The sequence below is a fragment of the Ovis canadensis genome, chromosome 13 (assembly GCF_042477335.2).
Source record: "Ovis canadensis isolate MfBH-ARS-UI-01 breed Bighorn chromosome 13, ARS-UI_OviCan_v2, whole genome shotgun sequence".
In the NCBI taxonomy this organism is placed as follows: Eukaryota; Metazoa; Chordata; class Mammalia; order Artiodactyla; family Bovidae; genus Ovis; species Ovis canadensis.
This window is the reverse complement of record NC_091257.1, coordinates 69,731,021-69,756,504: the sequence shown is the minus strand read 5'-3', so window position 1 is coordinate 69,756,504 and position 25,484 is coordinate 69,731,021. Positions and strand designations below refer to the sequence as shown.

General features: G+C 58.7%; 1 protein-coding gene across 1 annotated transcript; it reads left to right on the top strand.

The window, feature by feature from the left end:
- Positions 1 to 1,495: 1,495 nt before the first annotated feature.
- Positions 1,496 to 25,484, top strand: SLCO4A1 (solute carrier organic anion transporter family member 4A1). Its single transcript, XM_069546757.1, has 12 exons — positions 1,496 to 1,584; positions 12,649 to 13,478; positions 14,390 to 14,480; positions 15,083 to 15,204; positions 15,582 to 15,693; positions 18,476 to 18,630; positions 20,042 to 20,237; positions 20,780 to 20,945; positions 21,033 to 21,205; positions 21,467 to 21,531; positions 22,146 to 22,294; positions 24,267 to 25,484. The coding sequence occupies exons 1-12, from the start codon at positions 1,514 to 1,516 to the stop codon at positions 24,429 to 24,431; spliced, it is 2,295 nt and encodes a 764-aa protein (XP_069402858.1). The 5' UTR covers positions 1,496 to 1,513; the 3' UTR covers positions 24,432 to 25,484.

The window sequence follows — 25,484 nt, the reverse complement described above, 5'->3', positions numbered from 1 at the left end:
ATAACTGTGTGAATGGGGCCGTCCCCTATAAGCCCCAGCACCTCTTCCTCTGGCTCTGACTGCCCCCCTCCACCTCCCGCACAGGAAGGGGCCAGCCTCTCATGCCTCCTTTGTGGTTCCCGTGGGCTTTACAACCCTAGGGTCACATTTTGGTTATTACTCTGTTACCCAGCTTATCTCAGGATTCAAACACAGACACACGCATGGTTCACTTTTATAAGTTTCTTTTTAAAATAGATGTAAAGGAAAATAAAAAGGAAAAATTGTGGAGTGTTATTGTGATCAGCTACTAATATGTCACTTCCTGGCAACTCTTATGAGTCCTTACATGGGCCAACTTCTTGCCCTGTTTTATTTCATTCAATGTTTTCAACAGCCCTTTAAGGAAGCTTCATCATCACTCTTTCGTAAAACAACGTAGTAACTGAAAGGGTTTCCACAGTGACTCAGTGGTAAAAAAAAAAATTGCCTGCAATGGAGGAGAAGCCCGCAGGAGATGCGGTTTAGCCCCTGGGTAGGGAAAATCCCCTGGAGGAGGAAATGGCAATCCACTCCAGTATTCTTGCCTGGAAAAATCCCAATGCATGGGGTCCCAAAGGAGTTGGACATGACTGGCCAACTAAACAAGTCATCACTCCCGCTTTATTGATGATGAAACTGAGGCTCTGAGAGATTAAGAACTGTGTTCAAGGTTAGGAACATGGGAGGATCTGTAGACTCTCTCATGCTGAGGGCAAAGGGTGTAGCCCAAGCCTGACATCTACTGACGTCAAAAAAAGGATCCTTTTACTGAAAAGGCAACAAGCGGAAAACAGTGGATTCTTCAAGGGAGGTGCCGACCTCACCTTGTGGGCACGACCTGGCCCACGTCCTGGGCACGTCCCCAAACACGCAGTCCCAAACTCTCAGGGGCGCCAGGCGCTCCCGAAGGGTCACGCAGAGGTAGACACCCCAACCTGGAACAAGGCCAGACCGAGGCCGGCAGTTCCCCGGCCCCCACCTACCACTGGAGGCCTTTCCGAAGCGGTAGAGTGGGAGACTCACTCCCTCCTACGTCCTGTCCCACGGTCTCCGTCCCACCATCCCCGGTTCAGTTTCGAGTCAGTTTGAAACTGAGTCGCCGCGTGACTTGGGCAGCAGACTTCACCGCTTGGCTCTCGTTTCCCGGCCTGTGGCTCCGAGATGAGGGTCGCCCAACCAGAGTCGGCTCCAAGGGCACGCGGGGCTCCGGTGCGGCGGCGACCAGGGGGTTGGAAAGGCGTCCAGGCCCCCGCCCCTCTGCCAGTGCTCCTTGCCTCCAGGGATCTCGCGCCCCACCCTCCCGTCCCTGCTCCAGCCCCGGGCTCCTCCCCTCGCCTCTCCAGCCCCGCCCGCCCCGCCGCGGCCGCGCTCTCGGCCAGCTGTCACCTCAGTGGGCGGGCCCTGGGGCGAGAGGGGCCGGGCCCAGCGTACTCGGCGCTGCCATTGGCCAGAGTAGGTGAGGCCTCCGCGGGGGCGGGCCCGGAGAGGATGAATGAAGCGGGAGTGGGCGCCGAGCGGCCGCCAGAGCGTGGTGAGCAGCGCGGCGGCCGGGACCTCTGGACGGTAAGTGAGCTGGGCAGCGAGGGCCGCGGAGGTTCAGGGCGCCTTCATGGGCGCGCCGCCTAGGTGCGCCGGGCCGCGACCTGCTGACATCAGGAGCGCGGCAGGTGCCCGCAGACACTGGGCTGGGACTAGGGGATCGAGGTGGCGCCGGCGCTGGCGCGGCTGGAATGCCAGGCAGCGCAGGACGCTGGGCCCCGGCAATGCGCCCCTCCGCCCGCCTGCCCCTTGGGACCGGCTGCAAAACTGACCCCCTCTCGCTGCCAGTTCCCCGGGCAGGGCGCCTCTGCGGAGGCGAGCGGAAGGGAAGGGAACAGGTGGTAGTTGGGGCTCGGGCGGGGATGGAGGGAGAGCCGGGGGTGGAGGGAGAGCCGGGGGTGGTGGCCAGGGCAGGTGGCCCCGCGAGCACGCAGCTCAGGCCACGCGGACAGCGCCAGTCTAGATGCGCCTCTCGGAGAGGCTGGGCCTCCACCTGCGGCGGATGCTGAGTCAAGGAGGAAATCGTCATGAACAGAAGTTTCTCGCGGGTGGCCTCGCTTTGTTCGCGCCACCGCGCTCCAGACACCTCGGGGAGGGGAGCGCGGGCGGAGCCAGCTCCGCGGGCTGGGCGGGGTGGGTGCGAGGGACTGGTCCCAGCCTGTGCGATGCCGGGCGCTCCGCTGTCCCCGCCCCACCACGCGAGGTCCCCCGAGCCCTGCACAGAGCCGGGGCTTGGGTACAGGGGTCCAGGAGCTGAGGGAGGAGGGACGAGGGTACAGCCCTCTGCGCCCAGTGGGCAGCTTGGCCAGAGGCCTGGAAACCGAGGCAGAGGCTGGGGTTCCAAGCCCGAGGAGCAAGCCTGGGCATTGCCGAACCCGGTGGGGAGAACTCGGCCAGGTATTGCCGAAGCCGGTGGGGAGAACTCGGCCAGGTATTGGGGTCTGGCTTCCGGGGAAGAGGCCCGTGGGTGCCCCTCCCCTTCCTCCACGTGCCCGGCTGGGGGCTCCCTCTGCTGGGTCAGACTTGGTGTGGGGCCTGTTTCACTCAGGACCACATGAGTTTTCCACAGTGAAGTAATCAAGTTCCTAGTGACCGCTTTTCTTGGTGCTTTTGGGAACTTGGGTTTGTTCTGTCTGATCAGAAACCGGCTCCAAGGAGGAGGTGGGGTGAACCGTGATCACCGTGGTGCTGTTTGGTTTTCTTGTGCAGCCTGGAGTGTGTGGACTTCAGGGGAGAGAAGACACTGGGTTCAGCCAGGTCGGAGGAGCTCTAATACCAGCAGCAATCTAAGGACAGCAGGCTGAGCTCTTGGGTCACTGAGCACTTAGCACTGCAGACCTTGTGCTGCAGGCTTTGAGTATCAACTCATGGAAACCTCCTTCCACTCACATGGGAGCTGCTGTTCCTCCCACTTCCCAGATGAGTAAACCGAGGCACTGAGCTGCAAGATGACGTGCCCAAAGTCACACTGGAGAATGTGGTAGAGAGGTTTGAGTCCATGTTTGTGTGATTCCAGACATCCTACAGCTCTGTACCTGGGGAAGAAGTAAACCCAGGAGAGCTAGGCCTGACGCAGGGCAAGGTCCCGAAAGGTGGGCGGCAGCTTAGGGGATAGGAGCATTTGGCTGGACTGCCCAGATCCATGGGGGCAGGGAGGAGGCTTTCCCAGGTGCTGCCAGAGGGCAGGAAGGGAGAGGCGTCCTGGTGGGACACCCACCTGCACCTTGACCATCCTGCATCAGGACTCATCTCTCGGTCCTGCTGGGTGGGGTTGGCAGACACTGCCTGGAAATTTTTCACAGGGCTGCTACCTACATGGCTATGACCTAACCCTGCTTCCCTGGGCGTGGCCCCTGTGGCAGGTGTCCCAACCAAGTCCCTCCCCACTGCCATGGTGAGGCAGCCGGGAGATGGGAAATCAGGCAGGACAGCCGTGTGAGGGAGGTCTTGGGGCTGGTGTCTGGTCCTGGCCTCCGGTCTGTTTTGAGTGCCCAGTTCCCAATGACTCAGCTTGGAGAGCCTGACCCTTGCTGGGTCATGATGGATTTTGGGCTGGTTGTGGCTTGGGCTCTGGGTTATGTCTGGCTTCCAAACAGTTAAGGTCTCCCCTGCTCACTGTGAAGTCCAAGTTAATTCCAGGGCTCAGCGCTGTCTCCTCCATGCCCTCCATCTACTTGTCTCCATGAGTGCGAATCCAGCCCAGGTCAGCACTGCTGAGCCGTACAAATTTGCAGCTTCACGCACTCTTGCGCTGGAGCGAGTATCTGCTACTGGTGGTCAATTTGAGCCTCCCCGCAGGCTACAGGCAGGTGCTGGCACAGACCCAGGTGCCCACCATCCTGATGGCACAGCGGGCCCAGTGGGGGTGCCCAGAGGACTCACCCTGGCCCAATTCCCGCTTCCTGCATTGCTTCGTCTGACTGGAGTGTGGACAGAGACCATGAAAGTATTACCCCCCACCCTGAGCCTTCTGCCCTCAGGCGCAGCAGAGAGCCCACTCCCTGCACCTGGAGGGGTATATACGATAGTCATCGGGACACTCAGCCACTTTTGTTCCTGGGCATTCAGCTGCTATGTGGCCTTGGCATGGTCATGGTGAGCATGGGTGCCCACATCTGGGCAGGACCCCCATCTTCACCATGGACAGGCCTGCTGGGACACTATCCCAAGACAAGGCCCGCCAGCTCAGGCCTCTGATGACCTGGGTTCACAGATATTCGGTGGAGCCAGGTCCTGCTGTGGGGGAGGGGGGCCATCCTAGCTATGGACGTGCTGGACCCAGGATGTGTCTCCCGTGGGCTGGTCATGAGGACCCTTCCTCTGCTGGCCCAGGTCAGCCCTCAGCCCGCTTATGTCCGTGATGGCCATGGCACAGCCCCTTTCCCACCAGAATTAGCCTCTTGGACCACATCTCTGGGGGCGGAGGACGCACTCTTACAAAAAAACCCCAAACAAAACAAAAAACCACGTGCCTCTTACAAAAACTGCTCAGTCATGTGTGGCCACTGAGGCTGCCTCAGGTCCAAGTACCAGGCTGGCCTGGATCTGCTTGTCAGTGTCCAGAGTCACAGGCTCACGGACTGTGGGCTTCCAACATGTCTTGTCCTCCCATGTGGCCGGGGGCCACATGAACATCCTCACCATGGGGCCACCTTTCCCCAGTGGCTTTTTTACCCAGCAAGCCTTGGGGATACCTGAGGAAGACAGGGGTCTTGGGATCCCTGGGCTGAGGGTGGCACTCCCTTCCCACTCGGGCTTGCTCAGGGCCCAACCTCTAGGCAGATGCATGGGTTGGTACTTGGACCCATAGGCCTAAGAGGCCACCTGGGAGTGGCAATGTCCAGCCTGTGCCAAGGCAGGCCCATCATGTGGACGGAACCTGCTCCCAGCACCCCCAGAGCCATGAGAGCCTCTGCAGGTCTGTTCACCCCACCCTCCCACAGTCCGGGCTCGGGCTGTGGACTCAGGGTGGGAGCAGGAATGTCCATGCTGAGACAGCAGGACACTCCCTGCTGGATAGGTCCTCCCAGGTCTCCTTCAGACAGTCTTCCATTGTCGGCCTCCATGCAAAGCAGCCGGCTCCCTGGCCACTCACCTGTGTGTGGTCACCAGGTTTGCAAATTAGGGTGTGCCGATGCTGCAGTGGCTGCCCCAGGTCCTGACGCCCGGGAGTCTGCTCTACAAATAGCTTTGAAACATGAAAGTCCCCACCTCTTCCCCACCCAGTCAGAGAAGGAGAGATCAGGAGGAGTTTAGGAGGCAAGGGGAGACGGCTGCCTGCAGAGCCCCCGGGGTCATGGGGAATGGAAGGAGCAGGGTGGGGAGGCCGGGAGACAGCCAAGCAGGCCATGGTACAGGAGCTCCGTGGGGCTGCTGTGTCGGTGCGGGGCAGTCACCACCGTGTGGTTGTGGCTGGTGGCCTTGGAGCAGTCAGGTCAGGATGTCTGCTGGCTAGAGCACGAGGAGGAAGGAGAAATGAAACCTGCGATTCTTCCCTGGCTGCCAAGTTCTCAGTGGCATCAGGATGGAGTCTGGAAGCACCCCACATGTGTGGATGGGCCCCACCTGCCCACCCCAGCCTCAGGTCTCCCTGGGGCATTTGCTCCAGCTGCAGCCAGACTATCCCATGGGGAGCCAGGCTGAGGAGTCTCAGGGGCCCAGGCACCACCACCTGAGGCTTAACATACTACACTGGGTAATCCTGCATCCTTCCTACCTGCTGGGCTTTGCAGACAGACTTCAAGTAGGAGGAGTAAATGCCTGGGGCAGGCTTGAGGAAGAAATGAGCAGGGCCAAGAAGGCGAATGTGAAAACCACCGAGGTCAGTCCTTTACTGACTCCAGGATCTCAGTTCTCATAGGCAGGGCCACAGTGAGCCACCCACATGGGGCTGCGGGCGACTGTGAAGATGCAGGAGGATGGGGGAGAAGGAGCCAGGAGGGGACCCGGAGTCCTCTGCACAGGCACCTCGGGATGCAGCCGATGTCCAGGTGTTGGAAGAAACCTTATCCTGCTAAGATAGCTATGCGTGAACGCACAAGTACTCGCACATGCATGCACCTGAGTGCGCTGTCTCACTTCTCTCGAAGAAGCCCCAGGTGAGGAGCTGCTGGCCGGAGGCCCCAGGGAGCATGTTGTTCTCCTGCTAATCCTCTTGCCTAATCCTTCAGGCTCTGACTCCCCCTAGGGAACAGGGAGAGGTTCTGGCAAGAGGGGAGAGTCCCCCCCGTCCATCCCCTCCTCCTGCTTCCGACCTGCTGCCGCCTGGCCAGGAGCAGGCCTGGGTGGGACAAGGAGCAGGCATGGATGGGACAAGATTCCCCTGTAAGAGCAGGCTCTCTGGGGAGAGCTGTGTGCCCTGCGTGGCCCAGGAGGACAGTCGCTCTCTTCCCTGCATGTGGAGGGCATTCTCTATGCGTCTAGGGCCAGGAGGGTGGTCAAAACCTTCATCAGAGTTGTTCCCAGCCTCAGATGTCTTTCCATGAGAACCAGGGCAGTAGAGCAGCAGAGTGGGCCTGCCTGGGTGGTCAGCAGGTGCCCCAGGACCGCCAGTCCCCTGCTGCCCCCCACTTTGGGGTCACGTGGCTGGAGTACTCTGGAGACTTTGTCCTGGGGCAGTGGTCCAGCACAGGGCTGAGGGCAGCCCTCCTGACTCAGGGGTGAGAGTTACATCCCTAACATGGGGGCACCCATGGTAGGGATTTCACATGTGCAGGAGATAGCTCAGTGTGCCGGGCCCAGGGGACAGGCATGGATGAAGATGGTGGCAGTGTCCAGTCAGGTGCCCCTTTCCCGCAGCCGGACTCCTGGGCCTCTGTCAACTCCAAGCTGTGAGTCTCTCAGCAGCCTGTGCTATTTGGATTTGCAACTGGGGCAGTTTGCTACTGATTCTTAAGTGGTGGCCTGGAGTGTGGGGGACTGTGAACTCGTGAACGGGATGGGGTCCTGGGGATCTCCACCCCCACTGCCCAGCACAGACCTTGCACAGCAGGTGTTGACTCAGGATTAACTGATGTGTGAGTCAGGGTTCTCCAGAGAATCCCAGTTGATAGGAGACAGATTGCTATAAAAAGAGACTAATTAGAAGAGCTCAGCCCACTTGATTTTGTAAGATCTGCAGTTGCAAGCCGAGATCCGGCAGAGATGAAGTCATGGTTCCATCTGAGAGCCACAGTCTTGAGACCCAGAGAGAATGGTAAAGTGAAGTGAAGGCAGGAAAATGCCCAAGTCCCAGTTCAAAGGTGGCCCTGCTGGGCAGAAAGGGGAAGGGTCAGCCTTTCTGTTCTGTTCAGTTCTTCAACTGACCAGATAAGGCCCACTGTCCTAAATCTACTGATTTAGATGCTCACTAATTACAGGAATGCCCTCACAGCCGGCACCTGTAATGTTTGTCCAGTGTCTGGGGGAGTGAGCCCTGGGACCCACCAGACTGACAGGTAGAATCTGCCATCACGCTGCTCTTGGCTCTGAGATCATGGACAAGGCACCAGGTTTAGCTGCAGGTTCAGCAGAAGTAGGGGAAGTGCGATGTGTCTGGAGTTAGATGGCTGCAGGCTCTCAGGTGAGGGTACCTTTGCCCTGGACCTGGGGTGCTGGCCGGAGCAGGCCTGGCCCTCCTGTGGTTCAGTCTCCATCCATTGTCCCGGAAGAGATGCCACGCTGCAGGTCAGGCCTTAGTGGCAGGTGGGAAGCAGATACGCTTTTCTGCTAAAACAATTTCCAAGTAGATGGAAACCTAGGCCACACGCACAGGGCCCAGGAGAGGAATTGGAGGGGTGGCCCAACTTCCTCCCCAAGCCCTGCAGCGTTGTCCAGTCCTCGGGGGACCCAGCTGGCCTTAAGTGGTGCTGCCACTGGACTCTGCCGCCCTGCCACCCTCCCGCTCGCTTTTTGGCCTGAGACAGAGAAACAAAAGACAGTGGTCTTGGGGCTCAGCCTGGCTTTCAAGGGAGTTGGCCAACCATATGGAGGACAGCTGTGAAGTCACCTTCTCCTGGCTGAGGCTCGAGGGCTCGGGGGGCAGGGGTCACCTCTTACCATTGCAGGAGTAGGTCCAGGAAGGAAATCACCCTGAGCGGCCTGGGCTGCACCCCCAGGCCCTGGCAGTGTTGTCTCAGGGAGCTGATGATCAGGAGCCTGAGACAGAGCAGCTGGCCATGCCCACCGCCCCTCACTCTCACCTGAGTCTACGTCCTGGACTCATGGCAGTGCCTGAAAAGCCCTCGTGCCAGTGCTGGCATCTCCTGCAAGCCCGATTCTCAGCAAACCTGTGGGTGAGATCAAGTCCTTGAGCTGCGCACATAGCAAAGTGTCCTTTAAGCACAGGGCAGGCATCAGCATGACGGTCTGTGTTCACTTCTGGAGCTGGCTCCTAACACCACACACACCCAGCACACGTCACCCGAGATCTTGGTACAAACTCAGGAATCTCCTCCTGAGGACCTGGGTACACAGGGCCCTCCTCAAGGCTGAGATCCCCATGTCACGGGATCCATGTGCCTGCCAACGGAGGGGACACCAGGCGCCACTGGCTCCACGTCATGGCCATCTCTGCCTGTCCCTCCCAACACACAGACCCCCCAGTGCCTCCGTCGCACCAGGGCCCACCTACCCAATTTCTGATTCAAACACCACTGATGAGGGTGGACGTCTCCAACTGGCGCACAGCACACGGAGCAGAATCGGGCCTCAGTTACAGTTCGGGTGGATTCCTTCCTAGGCTGCCTCAGTGGAGGGGGGTGGTGTCGAGCTCTGCACTCGGGCTCTTGTGTCCTGGCCATCACAGCCACTCCTGGCGGACCTGGCCAGGAGGCACCAGGGCTGTGTACTGAGTGATGTTGTGGTCCCATTTATTTCTCATGTCATATGGGTGGTGACCACTGCTGGTCACCTGGTTTTATGTCTAAAATGGGATTTTCCATCTGCGAATTGAAGAGCAGGCGATGTGCCTGAGGATAGACTGACTTTCTGTGTTTGTGTCAGAGACCAGAGCTCATGGCTCAGATAAACTTCATGCTGACCTGGAACTGTTTGCACCACCCACACTGGCCTTCCAGTCTTATTAAATGGGCTGTTTTCAAATAGGAAGGACTGTTTCTCAGTGACCATTGCTAGTCGTGAAAGCTTAGCAGCCTGGCTGCCTCCTAAACCCTGCTGGGGCCCGATCCTTCCTGTCCTGGCCCCTGCATTTCTCCTGCTGAGGGGTCAGTGGGAGAGTTAAACAAGCTGGGGGAGGGGTAAACAAGTCCGCGATTTTGCAGATCCTCCTGGGAACACCCACCCACCGATGATAAATCCTTGGCTCGGTACTGCCCTCCATCCCCATGGACCACTGGACCAGCCTCTCCGAGCCACTAATCCCCTCAGCCTGCTTGGGGCAACTCACTCTGGGTCTATTCTAGCCCAGGTTGGGGTCCAGGGCCCTGTTGGTTATGTGTGTGCATTCACGTGTTTGAGCATGAAAAGTGCAGACAGTGGTATGTGCTCAGGTGCACACACAGACGTGTTGGTGCATGTGTGTGTACCTGCCTGTGTATGCACATTGAGACAAAACACTGGAGGAACGAGCCCCATAGCACCAACACGCAGTGGCCTCTGGGCAATGATGAGCCTGTTCTGTTTTGCTCTGAGTTTCTGTGTCGGGAGAGTGTCGGAGCCACGGGGCTGGGGGCTGGGGAGGCAGAGCTGTCCTGTCCCAGGGCTCACGCTTGTCACCAGCCACACTGTTCTGCAGCGGCCGGGGCTCCCACGTGAACCGTGGGCACAGCTGCATCGGGACCTGGTCTGCGGGCGCAAATATATTGATTTCTGTCCACTAGGAGCCTTGACGATCCTTCCCCTTCTGCAGGCACCTTCCTTGTAGCTCTTATGACCTAGCCTGGTGTGCCAGGGTGTGTAGCTCTATAAATATAGCTCTGGGCGTCGTCATGGCCCCAGGGACAACTGAGGGGGAGTTTTTTCTGTCCACACTTGGCCTCAAGATCTGGCTGCTGATTGCCTGGCAGTGCCAGTTTCCAAAATAAACAGTGGACTCCATGAGTCGATGACACACAGTTGGTCATGGTTCTTTGAATGAAATGTCGTCAAGGACACCTGTGACTCTCGCACGCAGTCTCATCCTAACCAGCCCTGGCTGGCAGTGTGACCTCGAGAAAATTGCTGACCTCTCTGGGTCCACTTTCCTTTCCTGGAAGATGGGCTGTGGCCAGACGTGCACCAACGACAGGGACACAGCCTGGGTGTAGAGCTCAGACACCAGAAAGTAGGCTGTTGCTGTTTCATGCCCACTGCCTGGCCCCAAGGGAGGCCAGAGAAGAGGCCGGAGTGAGGCTAAAATTAGCCAACACGGAACCTCTGAGGAGAAGGCCGAGGTCTATAGGAAGGATGGGGCGCCCCAGCCTCAGCGCACCTGCAAGGGGCTCATGGGAGGTGGTGCTTCCAGACCCCTCCCAACGCAGAACTGCCTCCTGGGCCCGGGTGTTGGTCCCACCGCAGCCACTTCCCTCACCCTGGGCTGCTTCCCAGTTTGCAAGAGTAACACAAGATAAGCCATTCTTTTGTTTAAAAACAGGCAGTCCTGGGAATTCCCTTGTGGTCTAGTGGTTGTTGGTGGTGGTTTTGTTGCTAAGCATGTCCGACTCTTCCGACCCCATGGACTGAGCCTGCCAGGCTCTTCTGTCCGTGGGATTCTCCAGGCAAGAATACTGGAGTATTTCCATTTCCTCTGAGATTCCACACTGCAGGGGGCCCACGTTCAATCCCTGCTTGGGAAACTAAGATCCTGTAAGCCAGGCAGCTCTCATGGCCAAAAACCAGCCCATGGACATCCCAAAACTGCCATCTCAAGGGCTGAAGGATCTGTTTGTGGCCACTGTGGCTGAAAAGCCCTCTTTGCTCTCGAGCAGCAGGGCCCAGGCAAGGCGCAACTGCCCTGAAGCATGCCTGGTGTCTCTTCCTGACCCCATAGCCCAAGAGTGTTAGTGGGAACAGCCCTCTGCCCTTACCGCTGGGCGTACATCCTGTTCTGAGTGCCTGTGGCCTCCTGGAAGCCAGGACTCCTTGGGGGCTGCGTGAGGGTCCTATAACAGAGGACCACCAACAGGAGACTTACAAGGACAGAACTTTGTTCCTCCAGGTCTGGAGGCCAGAGTCTGGGTGTGGGCAGGTTGCCTTTCGTCTGGAGACTCTGGGGTGGGGCCTCCTCGCCTCTTCCCGCCCCTGGTCCCCCCACCCCCACTGGCGTCCTGGGCTTGTGGCTGCATCCCTGCCTCTCTGCCTCCTTGTCGATGGCTTCTCCCCTGAGGACACAGTCACAGGATTTGGGGCCATCCCCAAGCCAGGTTGTGCATGCATGCCCACTTGTGTGTGACTCTTTGTGACCTCAGGGACTGGAGCCTGCCAGGCTCCTCTGCCCATGGGATTTCCCAAGCAAGAATACTGGAGTGGGTTGCCGTGCCCTCCTCCAGGAGATCTTCCTGACCCAGGGATCAAACCCGTGTCTCCTGAATTAAAGGCGGATTTCAGGATGATCGCATCTCAAATCAAAGATCATGTCTGCAAAGTCGCCTTTTCCAGATAAAGTCACGCTCAGGGTAGGGGGACTTTCCTTTTCTGGGGGACCACCATTCTCCCTCCCAAAGTGGCTCCATCACTAGGTGCCTGAAGGGCTCGGTCCACAGATCTGATCTGAGATGAGTCTGGGGCAGCCTCAAGCCTCTGGGCAGCGGCCCCTCCCCTGGCATTTTCATGGGCAGCAGAGGTGTAGGTGTAAGCGAGGCGGGAAAATCAGCTTCTTTCCTCTTAGGATGCATAGTGCTTGTTGTCACCTGGGTTCCCAGGCAACCTTGGGGCAAACAGAGGGCCTGTTGACCTGGCGTAGGGACTGCCCTCTCTCAAAGTTTGGGGGTGTTGGGGTGACAGGAGCCCCTGGGAGCCTCAGGATGAGTGATTTCATGGCCCTGATTGAGCTCCTTTTGGTCAGGGGCCAGGGGTCAGAGTGAGGCCCAGAGAGGGCAGGCTGGGAGTTTGCAGAAAGATGCAGGGTTGGCATGACCGCCCTTAACCTGCCTGTAGGGCCGCAGACCACAGTGGTTTCAGCATCTTGAGAGACTGGCCACAAGTGAGGCCCAGTGCCAGCTGACCCTCCTGTCCAGTGCCACCCCAGGGATCTGGGGCACCTGTCCTTATCCCTTCCTCACTTCCCACACTCCACACTCTGCACTCGGATGGTTTTCCCTTTTGTGCGGGAGTGCGAAGCCAGCTGGGTGTAAGTTCAGAGTAGGGGGCAGTCAGCTGTCCCAGGCGGAACACACAGCTCAAGATGGTGAGCCAAGGCCATGGGGAAGGTGTGGGTTGGGGAGACTCAGGTGTTCACATAGCTTCCGACTCGGTCCTGCTGTATCTCGGCTCTGCTCTCTGCTCTCTGGCCTTGTTCAGGCCAGGGGTGCCCTGAGTGTGTGGGTCTGGATCCCAGGAGGGGGCTGGTCAGGGAGACCACCCCCACCAGGCTGGACACCAGGCAAGCAGAGTGCAAGGCCTGGGGGCGGGTTCTCCTGGAGTGGAAACGCTAACCAACAATTCTTCCCGCAGATCGAACCAGCTGTTGGAATCCCGCGCGTCCGTTCCCACGGCTGTCACTGCCACACCCTCAGCGGAGATGCCCCAGCACTCGACGGGGGACAAGCCCCTCGTCTCAATGCCGCAGCTGGTCTTCCCCGGCCTACCCTCGGGCACCGACAGCGAGTGTGACCACACACCCTCCAGCAGGCGGGTGTCCCTCAGTGCACCCCTGAGCCAGCCACTGTGCCAGCCCGAGAAGCGTGGGCCCCAGGCAGCCCAGGAGGTGTGCTACGTGGCAGCTGGACAGCCCGGGGAGGCTTGCGGCTGGCGGGCCTTTGCCCCTGCGTGCCTGCAGGCCTTCAACACACCGCAGGGCTTCCTGCTGTTCCTGTGCGTGGCCTCCTTCCTGCAGGGCATGACGGTGAATGGCTTCATCAACACCGTTATCACGTCCATTGAGCGGCGCTATGACCTTCACAGCTACCAAAGCGGCCTCATCGCCAGCTCCTATGACGTGGCTGCGTGCCTCTGCCTCACCTTCGTCAGCTACTTTGGAGGCCAAGGCCACAAGCCCCGCTGGTTGGGCTGGGGCGTGCTGGTCATGGGCACTGGCTCGCTGGTCTTCGCGCTGCCGCACTTCACTGCCGGCCGCTATGAGGTGCAGGTGGATGAAGTCGTGGGGACCTGCTGGGCCAACCACAGCTCAACATGCAGGGATGGCGCCTCCGGCCTGTCCAGCTACCGGCTGGTCTTCATGCTGGGCCAGTTCCTGCATGGCATGGGTGCCACACCGCTCTACACACTGGGCGTCACCTACCTGGATGAGAACGTCAAGTCCAGCTACTCACCGGTCTACATTGGTGAGTGGGCAGGCGTGCTGGCAGTGAGGCCCACCGGGCGTCTGCTTGTAGCCCAGCCCCATCCAAGCCCCCTATGTGCATTTCCTCATTGGCCACATGTGGTCACATCTGGCCTCAGGGGCTCCTAGGTGAGGTGGCAGGTGAGCACGGGCCTGAATTTCACCTGATGCCTCAAGTGATGGATGTGGTGCTGGCCGAGCTCAGCCTGACCCCCATACATCTTGAGGGTTCCAAAGCACGTGGTCCGGTGGTTAGTACTCTGCACCTTCACCGCAGGAGGCCCAGGTTTGATCCCTGGTTGGGGACTAAGATCCTGCAAGTTGGACTCAGCCAGTGGCCGGGTTACAGAGCTGGGCACTGCCATGCCTCCTGTGAGGGATGGCCTCAAGCCTCATGCTGCCCCCAAGAGCCTCTTGTTTATTTGGGTGAGATTTCTGAGCTCTCAGCCTCATGCTGCCCACTTCTCTGAGCGCATCCTGCACGGTCTACTCTCCCAGGGCAGGGCCGGGGTCAGTGGAGAGCCCCCAACTTGTGCTCCAGCCTAGCCAGTCTTACTCACTGTTCCGCTTCCTATTCCACCGTCATGTGGCAGTTGCCATTCTGAGGTCTGGAGTGGGGACCCAGGTGAGCCCGCAGCCCCGCACGGGTGCTGCCCTCATCTTGCAAAATGAGGGTCTTGGGATCTTTTGGGGGGAAGGAGTCCAGGGGCCATCTGCGAGGCTTTGAGAGGAATGTTTTAAAATCACCTTGAAAGGTTGACACTGGCCGATATCAGACACAGTGGAGACTGTACAAGGAACACCCGGGTTAAGGGGGTTCCCCCCGGGGCTGGGGTGGAGGGCAGCGATGCAAGGGTTTCTCTCAGGTAGGCAGGTGGGGCAGGGGATCCTGACGGCTCTGCTCCTTTCCAGCCACCTTCTACACCGCGGCCATCCTTGGCCCCGCAGCTGGCTACCTGGTGGGCGGCGCCCTGCTGAACATTTACACCGATATCAGCCAACAGTGAGTGACCTGGGCCCTACGGCTATGGTCTAGACCACAGGGAAAGCACCACTGTTGGTGCAGGGGGATGGTGGCCTTGGGCAGGGGTCCAGGCTGGCCCTGCTCTGGTGGACCTGGGAGTCTGGGGGCCACTTGGAGAGTGTAGCCTGGGGGAGGGGACAGTGTAGATGGACAGCCTCCCAGAGCCGGGAGAGACCAGCTGCGACTGCTCCTGTGCTCTTTGCCGAGGCCAGGGCACCAGCTGTGCCCCCTCTGCACTGCTTTGGGGTGTGGGGTGTGCCTTGCCCTGCTCTTGCTGGGAGAACCTGGCCCCCCGCCAGCCGCCTGTCCTCACGGCCTTGTTGGGAGGCAGCCTGGCAGGCCCCAGAGGAAGGGACCTGAGCAGGCTGCACAGCATCAGCCAGCCAGTTACCATGGTGCATCCCCACCCCACATCTTCCCTGATGCCCTTGTCCACTGCTGGTCCCAGACCTGGTATTGGGGGGGCATCAGGGCAGAGCCTTGATCTCTGCCTCTCACTGACCAGCAGGCAGAAGGGTGCCTGGTGTGTGTGCTCTGGGTGCTGTGAGCACAGCACTGACCCCAAGTGTCTCTTGCCGCAGGACGGAGCTGACCACCGAGAGCCCACTGTGGGTGGGTGCCTGGTGGGTTGGCTTCCTGGGCGCTGGGGCTGCTGCCTTCCTCGTCGCTGTCCCCATCCTCGGCTACCCACGGCAGCTGCCAGGTGGGTACTTCCCGCCCCAGGTGAGTGGGAGACAGGACACGCTGTCCCCTGCTCTTCCTCCTCCCTTCATCCACTGGGCGATGCTGCCCTCCTGCAGGGCGGCCCAACCCGTGAGCTTCCTCTATGCCTACCACCTTTACCCGCTCAGGGACCCAGGGGAGAGGCTTATTTCAATGGGAGAAGTGCGCCCCTTTCAGTTCCTTCCCTCTGGTCCCCTGTTGAGCCCTGCAGACTCTCTCCCACCCCCCTTCCCTGCCAGTGTGTCACTACGGTGCAGCTAGTGTCTGTCGAGGAGCCTTGTCTACCAGCTGGTCCCACACCCAGGAGAGGCACTGGGGCCTTGGGTTTCTGCCACTCACCAACACCCATCCTTTCAGGCTCCCAGCGCTATGTGGTCATGAAAGCATCTGAAACATACCAGCTGAAGGACAGTAGCCACAAGGTGACCAGCAACCCTGACTTCGGGAAAACCATCAGAGACCTGCCTCTGTAAGGACCTTGGGGGTCTCTCATCTGTGCCTGTGTGTCCTGCAGACCCATTAGGGTACTCCACATGCTGGGTCTTCACCCTCAGCTAGGAGAGTCCTGTGATCCCTCCAGAGTCATGTGGGAAGTCCACACCCCCTATACATCCCGTGACTCAGCAACCTTCGAGTTTTGGCTCCAAAACTTAGGCAAACAGATTAAGAAGCAGTAGACAGAACCTCCTGGCATGGAGCCACTGAGGGCCTGTTCTGACACCCCACAGTGCCTGCCCCCCACTACCCAGGCCTGTGGACCCAGGGACCCACACACAGGGGCCTGTTCATACTCCTGCATGGCAGGTTCTGGGGGCTGCGCCTGGTACCTCCTCGTGGTTACTAAGTGAGCCCCTGATGCTAGGGTGAGTTGTCCCGCAGACAGTGAGTCCACAGTCCTCAGGGAAGCTGCTGACCCCACCGCCAGGAGTCACCCTCCACCCGTCCTCTGCTCGTTTCCCTGGGAGTCACCTGCATGTGCCCTCGGGGCTCCATGGGAGGGACCATCCAGCCTCTGCCTCCTCTGGGGCAGTGATGCCCTGTGTATGTCATGTGTGACCTGGCCTCACTTTGCGGACCTCACTATGTCAGGACAAACCCAGCCAAGGCTGCTGGGATCTCAGAGGGACCGTGTTCGGGGGGGCTCCCAGTGGGCCAGGGCCTCTCGTCAGGGCATTCTGTGAGGGGCTCTCCCAGGCAGGGGGAGGAGGCGCTCAAGTTACCTGCCTGAATTCAGCCTCACTGAGTGCCCACCCGCCCCGCAGCTTCCTCAGCCCATGAATGTCCCCTTGCGGGGTGGATACTGTCAGCGGTGAGAATGAGCCCCCGATGTCTGTCTTCAACACAGGGAGGATGACGTGGGGTCAGGGAAACCCTGGGCTGCTCGCTGCCTGGTTAGACCCCCCAGAAGAGCCACCCACTCCGGAGTTGCCCCTGAGACTGGCAGAACCGCCCCAGGGCCGCACTGGCTGGGGACACGCTGGTCCTGTCTCCCAACACCACAGTGGAGCTGGGTGGAGGGCCACCCACTCTCTCTGAGCAGAGCCAGCACCACGGGTGTTAACAGCCTGGTCCCCATAGCCCCAGGGACAAAGTGCAGAGATAAGGAGATTTCTGCTCAGGCTTGGCTCCCTGAACTGGCTGCTGCTGATAAAAGGAATCCAGGAACATGGCCCTCTGTCAAGGTCGTGACTAGTTCTCTGAGCCAAAGTTCAATACAGGAATTTCAGCTGAGGAACCTATAGACAGGGATTAAGAAATGAGGAAGTTCACGTATTTCTGGGAAGAGTCACCTGGCCTGAGCCTCACTGAGCATCCCCATAGCCTGAGCAGGTCTGGGTAGGTCCGGGAAGGGACTGGTCACACCCAGGGCTTCCCAGCTACCATACACACAAACACACACACAAGCACACACACAAACACTCACACATGCACACATAGGCACACACACACGCACACAGGTGCATGCACATAGGCACACACACACGCACACAGTCTAGTCCCAGACAGCCTCACCAAGACAGCATTTCCTCTGCATCTTATTTCCTCCATGTACGTGGGGCTCGGACAGTTGACCAGAAAGAGGCCTGGTCATAAGTCTTCTAGCCTGGACGTCAGTTCTAAAATGGAATCAGGCCTCTGTCTGCAACAGGAGGGAGACAGAGGCTGCCCTGAGGTTAACCTGAGCAGCTGCGGGGGTGGGGTGACTTCATTAGTGTCGATCTCCTCCCCCGGGGGCTGTGACCGCACTGCGAGCTCCTACTAGGCAGGATCCAATTTATTGTTGGCCTGTGTCCTCAAAATGAAGAGCATTTCAGCGTCAGGGTGTCAGAACTGCTTTGACAGGTGCACTGATGGCTGGGCCTGGCGGGGTTTCCCTCCTGCGAGGGTCACACTCTTGTCTGAGGGGCTGGTTCTCCGGGCGGGTCTCCTTCCTAGGAGTGTGACCCAGAGTGTCTCAGGGTGTGGGACTTCCCTCCTGGGAGGGTGAGCCACAATGTCTGAGGAGCTGGCTCTGCGGGCAGGAGGCTCATGAGGCCTCAGCTGCAGACACAGAGAATAGGAGCAAAGGCTGCCGTCCTCAGCCGCTGTGACAGGCTCTATCAACACAGCCATTTGTCACCAGACTTTGCCTACTTGTGGGCACCTGAGAAGACCCATGGCTCCAAGAGAAACTGCCTCCAGCCCGCATCACTTTATCAAGCCCCTAGTGTCACCCCACTAGCCACTGTCCCCCAAGTGCCCACCAAGAAGAGTTGGGAACCAGTCAAGCCCACCAGGGGCTCCTTGGAGGGGTCTCTGGCTCCAAACCATGGGTCTTCCCACCACCCCCTTTCACTGGTGGTGCTTGAGTCAGCCCCCCTGCAGGCCCTGATCCCCTCTCCCGGCGGCCACCCAGTCCTGGATGATGACAGCCGCCTGTCCCAGTCCCCTCTCCTGGTCCTCCCAGCTGCCCCCAGGGCTGATTCAGTAGCATCGTGATCCCTCGGGGTCTCTCTCCACACTGGAGCCAGACTCTGTGACCTCCACCTTTCCCAGCAAGCCACGGGTTCCAGATCCGGGCACCAGCACTCGCCTGCCCCACGCTTGGTTTCTCTGGAGTAAATGTGGGGTGTCCCCCGCTCTCCTGCACCCTGCCCACTCCTTCCTCAGAACCAGGGCTCCTTGTGTTCAGGTGGGAAGGGCTCTGACTCTGGCCCACTCTGATTCTCAGTCTCTTCTCTCTGGTCTCCATTCCCCTCCCCATGGAGCAGCTCCATCTGGCTCCTCCTAAAGAACCCCACGTTCATCCTGCTCTGCCTGGCCGGGGCCACCGAGGCCACGCTCATCGCCGGCATGTCCACGTTCGGGCCCAAGTTCATCGAGTCGCAATTCAGCCTCAGCGCCTCAGAAGCCGCCACCTTGTTTGGTGAGAACACTCCTTGAGTCTTAGGGAAATGGGTCCTCTGCTTTTTCATCAGTTTTCAGAGGGGCCTTTGATAATCTCTTCTAGAAAACCCCAGGCAGTGCCGCCCACATGGGCCACACATCCTGGGTGTGTGGTCCTGCCCAGGCAGGGGCCCAGAGCAGGCATCCAGGCTCCTACAGGAGAGCTCTGATCACACTTACGAAGCCCCCCTCCCTGATGGGGAGGAAGGTCATTACTGGGGGCTGGCCAGTCTCTCCATGGGTGCTGGGGAGCCTGGGTCTTTGTGTCCCTGGTCATGGCAGAAGGGGTTTGGGTGGCAGATCCCGCTAGATTCCCTTGGGCCTGGCCATCCCTGGGAGCCAGGCGATGAGTGTCCTGGGGTCTCCCTGAGTCTGGAGACCTAGGCCAGCTTGGCTGAAGGCATACTGTGGCCAGAGGTGGTTGGCCTTCCCAGGTGAGGGTCCTCCTCAGGACCCTCCTCCCAGCCCTGTTCATGGCATAGCCCTGTGTTTGGGGGCAACCACGGCCTCATAGGGGGCATGCCGGGCATGAGGTATGTGCGGTCCATCCTGGCCAGGCCCCACCCACAGGGCTCTCTTCCCTGTGTAGGTGGATGATGTCAGATTGGGGCCCTATCCCCCGACTAATGCCCCTAGACACCCCTCCTTGCTGGCCTCATTGCTGAGCCCGTCTGCCTACATCCCCACCCAAGCAGCTGTCTCCCCTTCCCCACAGCAGCCAACAATCCTTTCTTAGAGCAGCATGTCCCTGGGGTCCTCAGAGCTGGTCTCAATCTGGGGAGAGGGGCTCACTGAGCCTAGGGGCTTTGAGGTCCCCTCCACCCACTCCCGTCTGCACCCCATCTCATGCCAATGAAGCCACGCACACCGTGCGCTCAGTCACCTCAGTCGTGTCCACCTCTCTGTGACCCTATGGACTGCAGCCCACCAGGCTCCCAGGAACTGGACCCAGGTCTCCCACACTGGGAGAATCGATTCTTTACCATCTGAGCCACCAGGGAAGCCCTACGTCGTACCAAGTGTCAGCAGCCACCAGCTTCTCCAAACACCTACTTGTGGTCAGGCTCTGACTGCCTGGGCCCGGTAGTGTGTTTGTCCTGTGGCCTCCCCAGCGGGTGGGGCTGGGGGCCAGTGACCCATCCTCTTCCCTGTCTGTTCTTCCCCTGCCTCCCTGGGCCTCTGAGTGGCTGGCCTGGTGGCCTCCCCAGGCCCTGGGGTCCCCGAGAGCACTGGTCAGGGTCCCCACGTGAGATGCAGAGCCCAGCACTGCCACGAGAATGGGGCCCCGTGACTGTGTATCTCCATCTCCCCATCTGCAAAGCGGAGATGAGACCCAGCTGGCCCCAGCCCCAAGGCCCCCAGGATGGCCCTGAGCCCTTCCCTCTCCTCAGGGTACCTGGTGGTGCCAGCGGGAGGTGGAGGCACGTTCCTGGGTGGATTCTTTGTGAACAAGTTCAAACTCCGAGGCTCCAGGATCATCAAGTTCTGCCTGCTCTGCACCCTGGTCAGCCTGCTGGCCTCCTTCATCTTCCTCATGCACTGCCCCGGGGTTCCCATGGCAGGTGTGACCGCCGGCTACAACAGGAGGTAAGGGCCAGGCAGCACTGGGGTAAGGGGAGAGCCCTGTGTGAGCTGGGGGGACCAGGGGTCCCTGGAACGGAGGTGGGGTCTGGCACTTGGGGTGCCGTCGCTGGCTGGTTATAACAGCAAGGGGACTTCCCAGGTGGCGCTAGTGGTAAAGAATCCACCTGCCAATGCAGGAGACATAAGAGACGTGGGTTTGATCCCTGGGTCATGAAGATTCCCCTGGAGAAGGGAATGGCAACCCTCTCTAGTATTCTTGCCTGGAGAATCCCACGGACAGAGGAGCCTGGTGAGCTACGGTCCATGGGGTTACAAAGAGTTGGACATGACTGAAGTGACTTAGCAAATAAGCAAGCATAACAGCAAGGATGATGACCTCAGTGGGGCCTGGTGACTGGTCCCTGAGCCTCTGTCTATAAAATGGGACAGTGGCAGCCCCAGCTGTGGAGCAAAACTCAGAGAGTTCAGAACCCCTCCGTTGTGGGCCGGTGAAGACCAGACCCTAGACTTGCCCCCACCCCACCACCGCCCTCTTCTGCCTGCAGCCTCCTGCCTGAAGGGCACCTGGAGCTGATGGCTGCCTGCAACACTCACTGCGGCTGCCAGACAGAGCACTACAGCCCCGTGTGCGGCTCCGATGGCCTCATGTACTACTCGCCGTGCTATGCGGGCTGCTTGGAGGTGGCCGTGTCTGGCCCTGGCGGCCAGAAGGTAAGCGTGGCTGCTGAGCGGTTGCGGGGCGGGGGTTGGGGCCCTGCCGCTTCCTCCGGTAATCAGCGCTGTTGTTGCGCTCCTCAGGTGTACCGAGACTGTAGCTGTATCCCTCAGAATTTTTCCTCTGGTTTTGGCCATGCTACCGCAGGGAAATGCACTTCAACTTGTCAGAGAAAGCCCCTCCTTCTGGTTTTCATATTCGTTGTAATTGTCTTTACCTTCCTCAGCAGCATTCCTGCACTAACAGCGACTTTACGGTAAGCCCGGGGCAGGGTTCGCTCTGGTCCAGAACCTTCCCTTTGCAGCTAAGCTGGAGCTCTGCGAATCCCTGAGGGATGTGTGCCGGGCCCCGAAGAGCTCTGGCAGGAAAGAGCTGACTGCCTCTTGTGGTGCTTGCCACCTGGGGAGGTGGTGATGCAGCCCGGGGCTTGGCCAGGACCCAGAGCCGCCATGGGGGTGTTATGTGTTAGGCAACCAAGCTTCCCCAGGCATTGACTTATGTTGGTTTTTCATTGCAGGTGCGTCTGTGATCAGCAGAGATCTTTTGCACTGGGAATCCAGTGGATCGTGGTTAGAACTCTAGGTACTGTGCTGTGTAAGGAAGCCAAGCACAGTTGTGTGGTGTGTTCACTGCACAAGAGCAGGCATCAGGCTCAAGAGCCTCCCAGCAGGAGGCTATGTAGCCCCAGGGAAGGATGCCATTCCTTAAGAATCCACTAGAGGGACCCCTGGCCATTTATTTGCCCTGAGGGTACTGTTGTTCAGTCACTTAATCTTGTCTGACTCTTTGCTACCCCATAGACTGCAGCACGCCAGGCTTCCCTGTCCTTCACTATCCCCCAGAGTTTGCCCAAACTCATGTCCATTGAGTGGGTGATGCCATCCAACCATCTCTTCCTCCATTGCCCCTCAATGCCCCTCTTCCTCCTCCTGCCCTCAGTCTTTCCTAGCATCAAGGACTTTTCTAAACAGCCCAGAGTGTGCCCTTTCCTCAGTAACACACAGACTCCACCAGAGTCAAAGATCATGGGGCATCTTGGTTGCAGAGGCAAGTCCCCAGAGAAAGGATCCCTTAAGTTCCCTTTGCACCCCCTGAGAACACCTTCCCGAGGGCCCTTGATGTATGGGTCACTGGCACTGCACCCCCACCCCTGCTCCCCAGATGTGTCCAGCCACTAAGTGCACCTCTCTTCACAGGCAGCATCCCGGGGCCCATTGCCTTCGGCTGGGTGATCGACAAGGCATGTCTGCTCTGGCAAGACCAGTGCGGCCAGCAGGGCTCCTGCTTTGTGTACCAGAATTCGACCATGAGCTGGTACCTGCTCATCGCAGGGGTGGGATACAAGGTAAGCAGGGCAGCGTTCCCCCAGGGGCACTGTGGGGGAGGGGTGGGAGCCCTAGAGTCCATTCCAAAGAGCCAAGAGTCTTCTCCCACTAGTTTGGGGATCTTGGCAGCCCCTGGGTTCTTCCAACAGCTTCATCCCCCACTGGAAGGGGTACCCTGGGTATCACCCCTGCTTCTGGTTCCCAGAAGGGGATCATTCCCTGTTCTGAGTGGTCACTGTTGGGATGTGATGACCTGATGCCAGTGGAGGCAATGACGGGACAGCAAGTCCAGGGCTTATGTCCAGCCCACCCCCATCCCCCTGCCCTCTGGAGCCCTCACCATCCTCGACCCACTCAGCACCGCCCCCCCACCACCCCCTCGTGGCTTGCTCTGGGGCTCTAGTCAGCTGAGGCTTTGGAGAAATAAAAAACCACTCCCCTGAGCAGAGTCAGGCAGGCCTGCCCACTCGGGCTGGTGGGCTGGGAGGGTCCACAAGCTGAGTTTCGCCCTCTGCCTCTCTGGTGGGCCTTGAGTTACATCCCACTCTTCAGCCTGACCCTCTGCTTTCAACTCTTAAGAGAACCTTTCTGCTGGATCTCTCCACACAAGCTCTGCAGGGAGAAGCTTAGTATTTTCATTTTGAATTTACCCCCATTGGAGGAAAAGGTGCAAGACTTCCCAAATAAAGCAGAATCTTAGGGCCAGTCTATAAGAATGTCTTGGTTTTCTTCTTCAGGTGGAGGGTAGACTCAGGATGTCGTACTGGCAGAACCACCTCTTTAGGGAGAGCCACAAAGACAGGATTCTCAGCTACCTTTGGGTTTATCTCCCCGAAGATTAGCTTAAAAATAGCCAAGTGTGAGAAGGGATTTGTGCGGCTCTGGACAAGTAGGTCAATGTAAAGAGTCTTGCCTACACAGGGAGCCCTGGCCTTTACTTTCTTTTTCCCTGTGTTGTGTGATCCCTCAGCCAGAGCAGCCGGCTGGTACGCAGACCACTGTCTGCCCAGATAGCACCCCCACAACCTCTGCACTGGGGTGGGATCGGCTCCTAAAGTCAGTGCTAATTTTAGTAGGGGAGCGGGGAGTGGCCAGGTGCTCCTGTTGGGTCACAAGGTCACTAGAGGAAATAGCCTCTTGTTGCTGTAGTTTCAGGTCCATCCACCCCTGTGAAAACCCAGCTTTCACACCTTAAACACACACACACATACAGAGGCCAGCATGCCTGCCCACAATTTCGTCTTCCGAATGGCCTGTGACTCCAGCATCATCATGGGGTGATCTGGGCAGTGGCTGCAGTGAAGTGACTGCCGACGCTGACCACCTCTTTCTTAGGTTCAGGGGCAGCTATGACAAAAGACCCCACACTGGGGCTTAGACAGAAATTAATTCTTTCTGTTCTGGAAGCCAAGTGTCCGAAATCAAGGTGTCTGTAGTGTCCACTGCATCTGGGGTTTCTGCAGGGCTCTGTCAGCTGCCTCCCCCTCCCAGTGGCTCCTCCGCCCTTGGGTCTCCTAGGCTTCTGGGGGCAGCACCCTGTCTCTACCTCCATCTTGGCTGCTCCCTGAGTGTCTGTGTCAGCCCCCCTTCTCTATGTGGACACCAGTCACTGGACCTCCTGCAGAATGACTGCAACACCCCTAACTTAATTATGCCCACAAAGATCCTATTTTCAGATTGAGTCCTGCTCACAGGTTCTGGGAGTCAGGACGTATCTTTTGGGGTACACTGTTCAGCCCACAGCAAGCACCGCCCACTTCACCCAGTGCCCTTATTTTCAAGTCAAATCTCATTTTTCATTACCCCACTAAAAATATCGGTATCCAAGCTGGGTCTGGCTGTGTAGGACAGATGGGTCCTCTGGCCAGAGCAGGGCCTGGCTCTCCAGGATGCTGTGAGGAACCCAGAGCCAGGCCGGGGCTTAGAAATGGGAGCACCTGGGACCTCTGGGTGGGCAGCTCGGCCAAGGTCCAGTGGCTCCTTTCTCTTCAGGTCCTGGGCTCCATATTCTTTGCCATTGCCTGCTTTCTGTACAAGAGCCCATTGGGGTCTTCTGATGGCCTGGAGGCTTCTCTGCCCAGCCAGTCCTCGGCCTCTGACAACCCCTCAGACCTTCAGGAAGCCCCCTCAGCTCTCCGGATCCAGAGTGACATCTGACGGCCCAGCTGCCCACCCAGGGGCATGGACTTGCCACATAGCATGTCCTGGAAACACTGTCTCATTGCTCCCTGGACGTGGGGACCTCTCCCCGATTGAGGCCCAGCATTGAAGACCTGAAAAAATCTGCTGGTGGATCTTGGGGGACTGAGCTGATGACCACACGTCGAAGCCTCAAGGGCACTGGGGAGGAAGAATGCAAGATGCATCCAAGTGGAAGCCCCTGGCCCAGCCCCCCTGGACCTCGCCAATGGAGCAGGGTGACCGGCTCTTGGTGTGGGAGAAGCAGCTGGCTTCCCGGCTGGATGAGGCACCATCTCTCTTTGGTCCCTCACTCTCAGCTCTTTCCCATGGACTTGGCCAGATGGCGTCCCTGGGAGCCTCAGGGTCCCTTGGAAACATGGACAGCTGTGCTTGTAAAGCCACCTGTGCCCTCCTATGTGACTGCGTCTGTCATTGCACAGAATGCAAAACCACCTGTGGACTCCAGGGAGCTGCTTCCGTGTCCCCTCTTCTCTCCTTCCAGGGGCAGATGCCTGGAGTGAGTGGTGCCCTGTGGAGATGCTGAGCTCCCATCATGGTCTTAGACGCCCAGGGCTCCTCACAGTGCTCACGTTGATGCTGGCCTGGTTGAGGCCACTCAGAGGAAGGGACAGGGATCCCACACTGTGGACAAGCTGGTGCCTTGGGGCTCCTGGGTGGGTCCATGGCATTTTTCAGGCAGCCTGCCTTGATGTCCCACATTTCTCCTGATAAAGAGGAGACCCGGGGGCTGTGTCCTGGGGAACTTCTCTTTCAGGTGTTGTTGTAAACCTGCTGTCACCTCCTGTCCTCAGGCTCATAACCCTACAGCGGGGCAGGAGCAACCTAAGAAGGTAGCTATGGACCCATATTGTGCAAAGCACTTATTTATAGAATTTGTTTTTACTTGACCATTTGCTGAGCACTTGTGACTTCTACCTGGAGGGCATTGGGACTTGTGTGGAATGTTTACTGTCCATGTCCTCTGTTAAAACTGTATGTATGTAAATATATTTTAATATTTAAAGCATA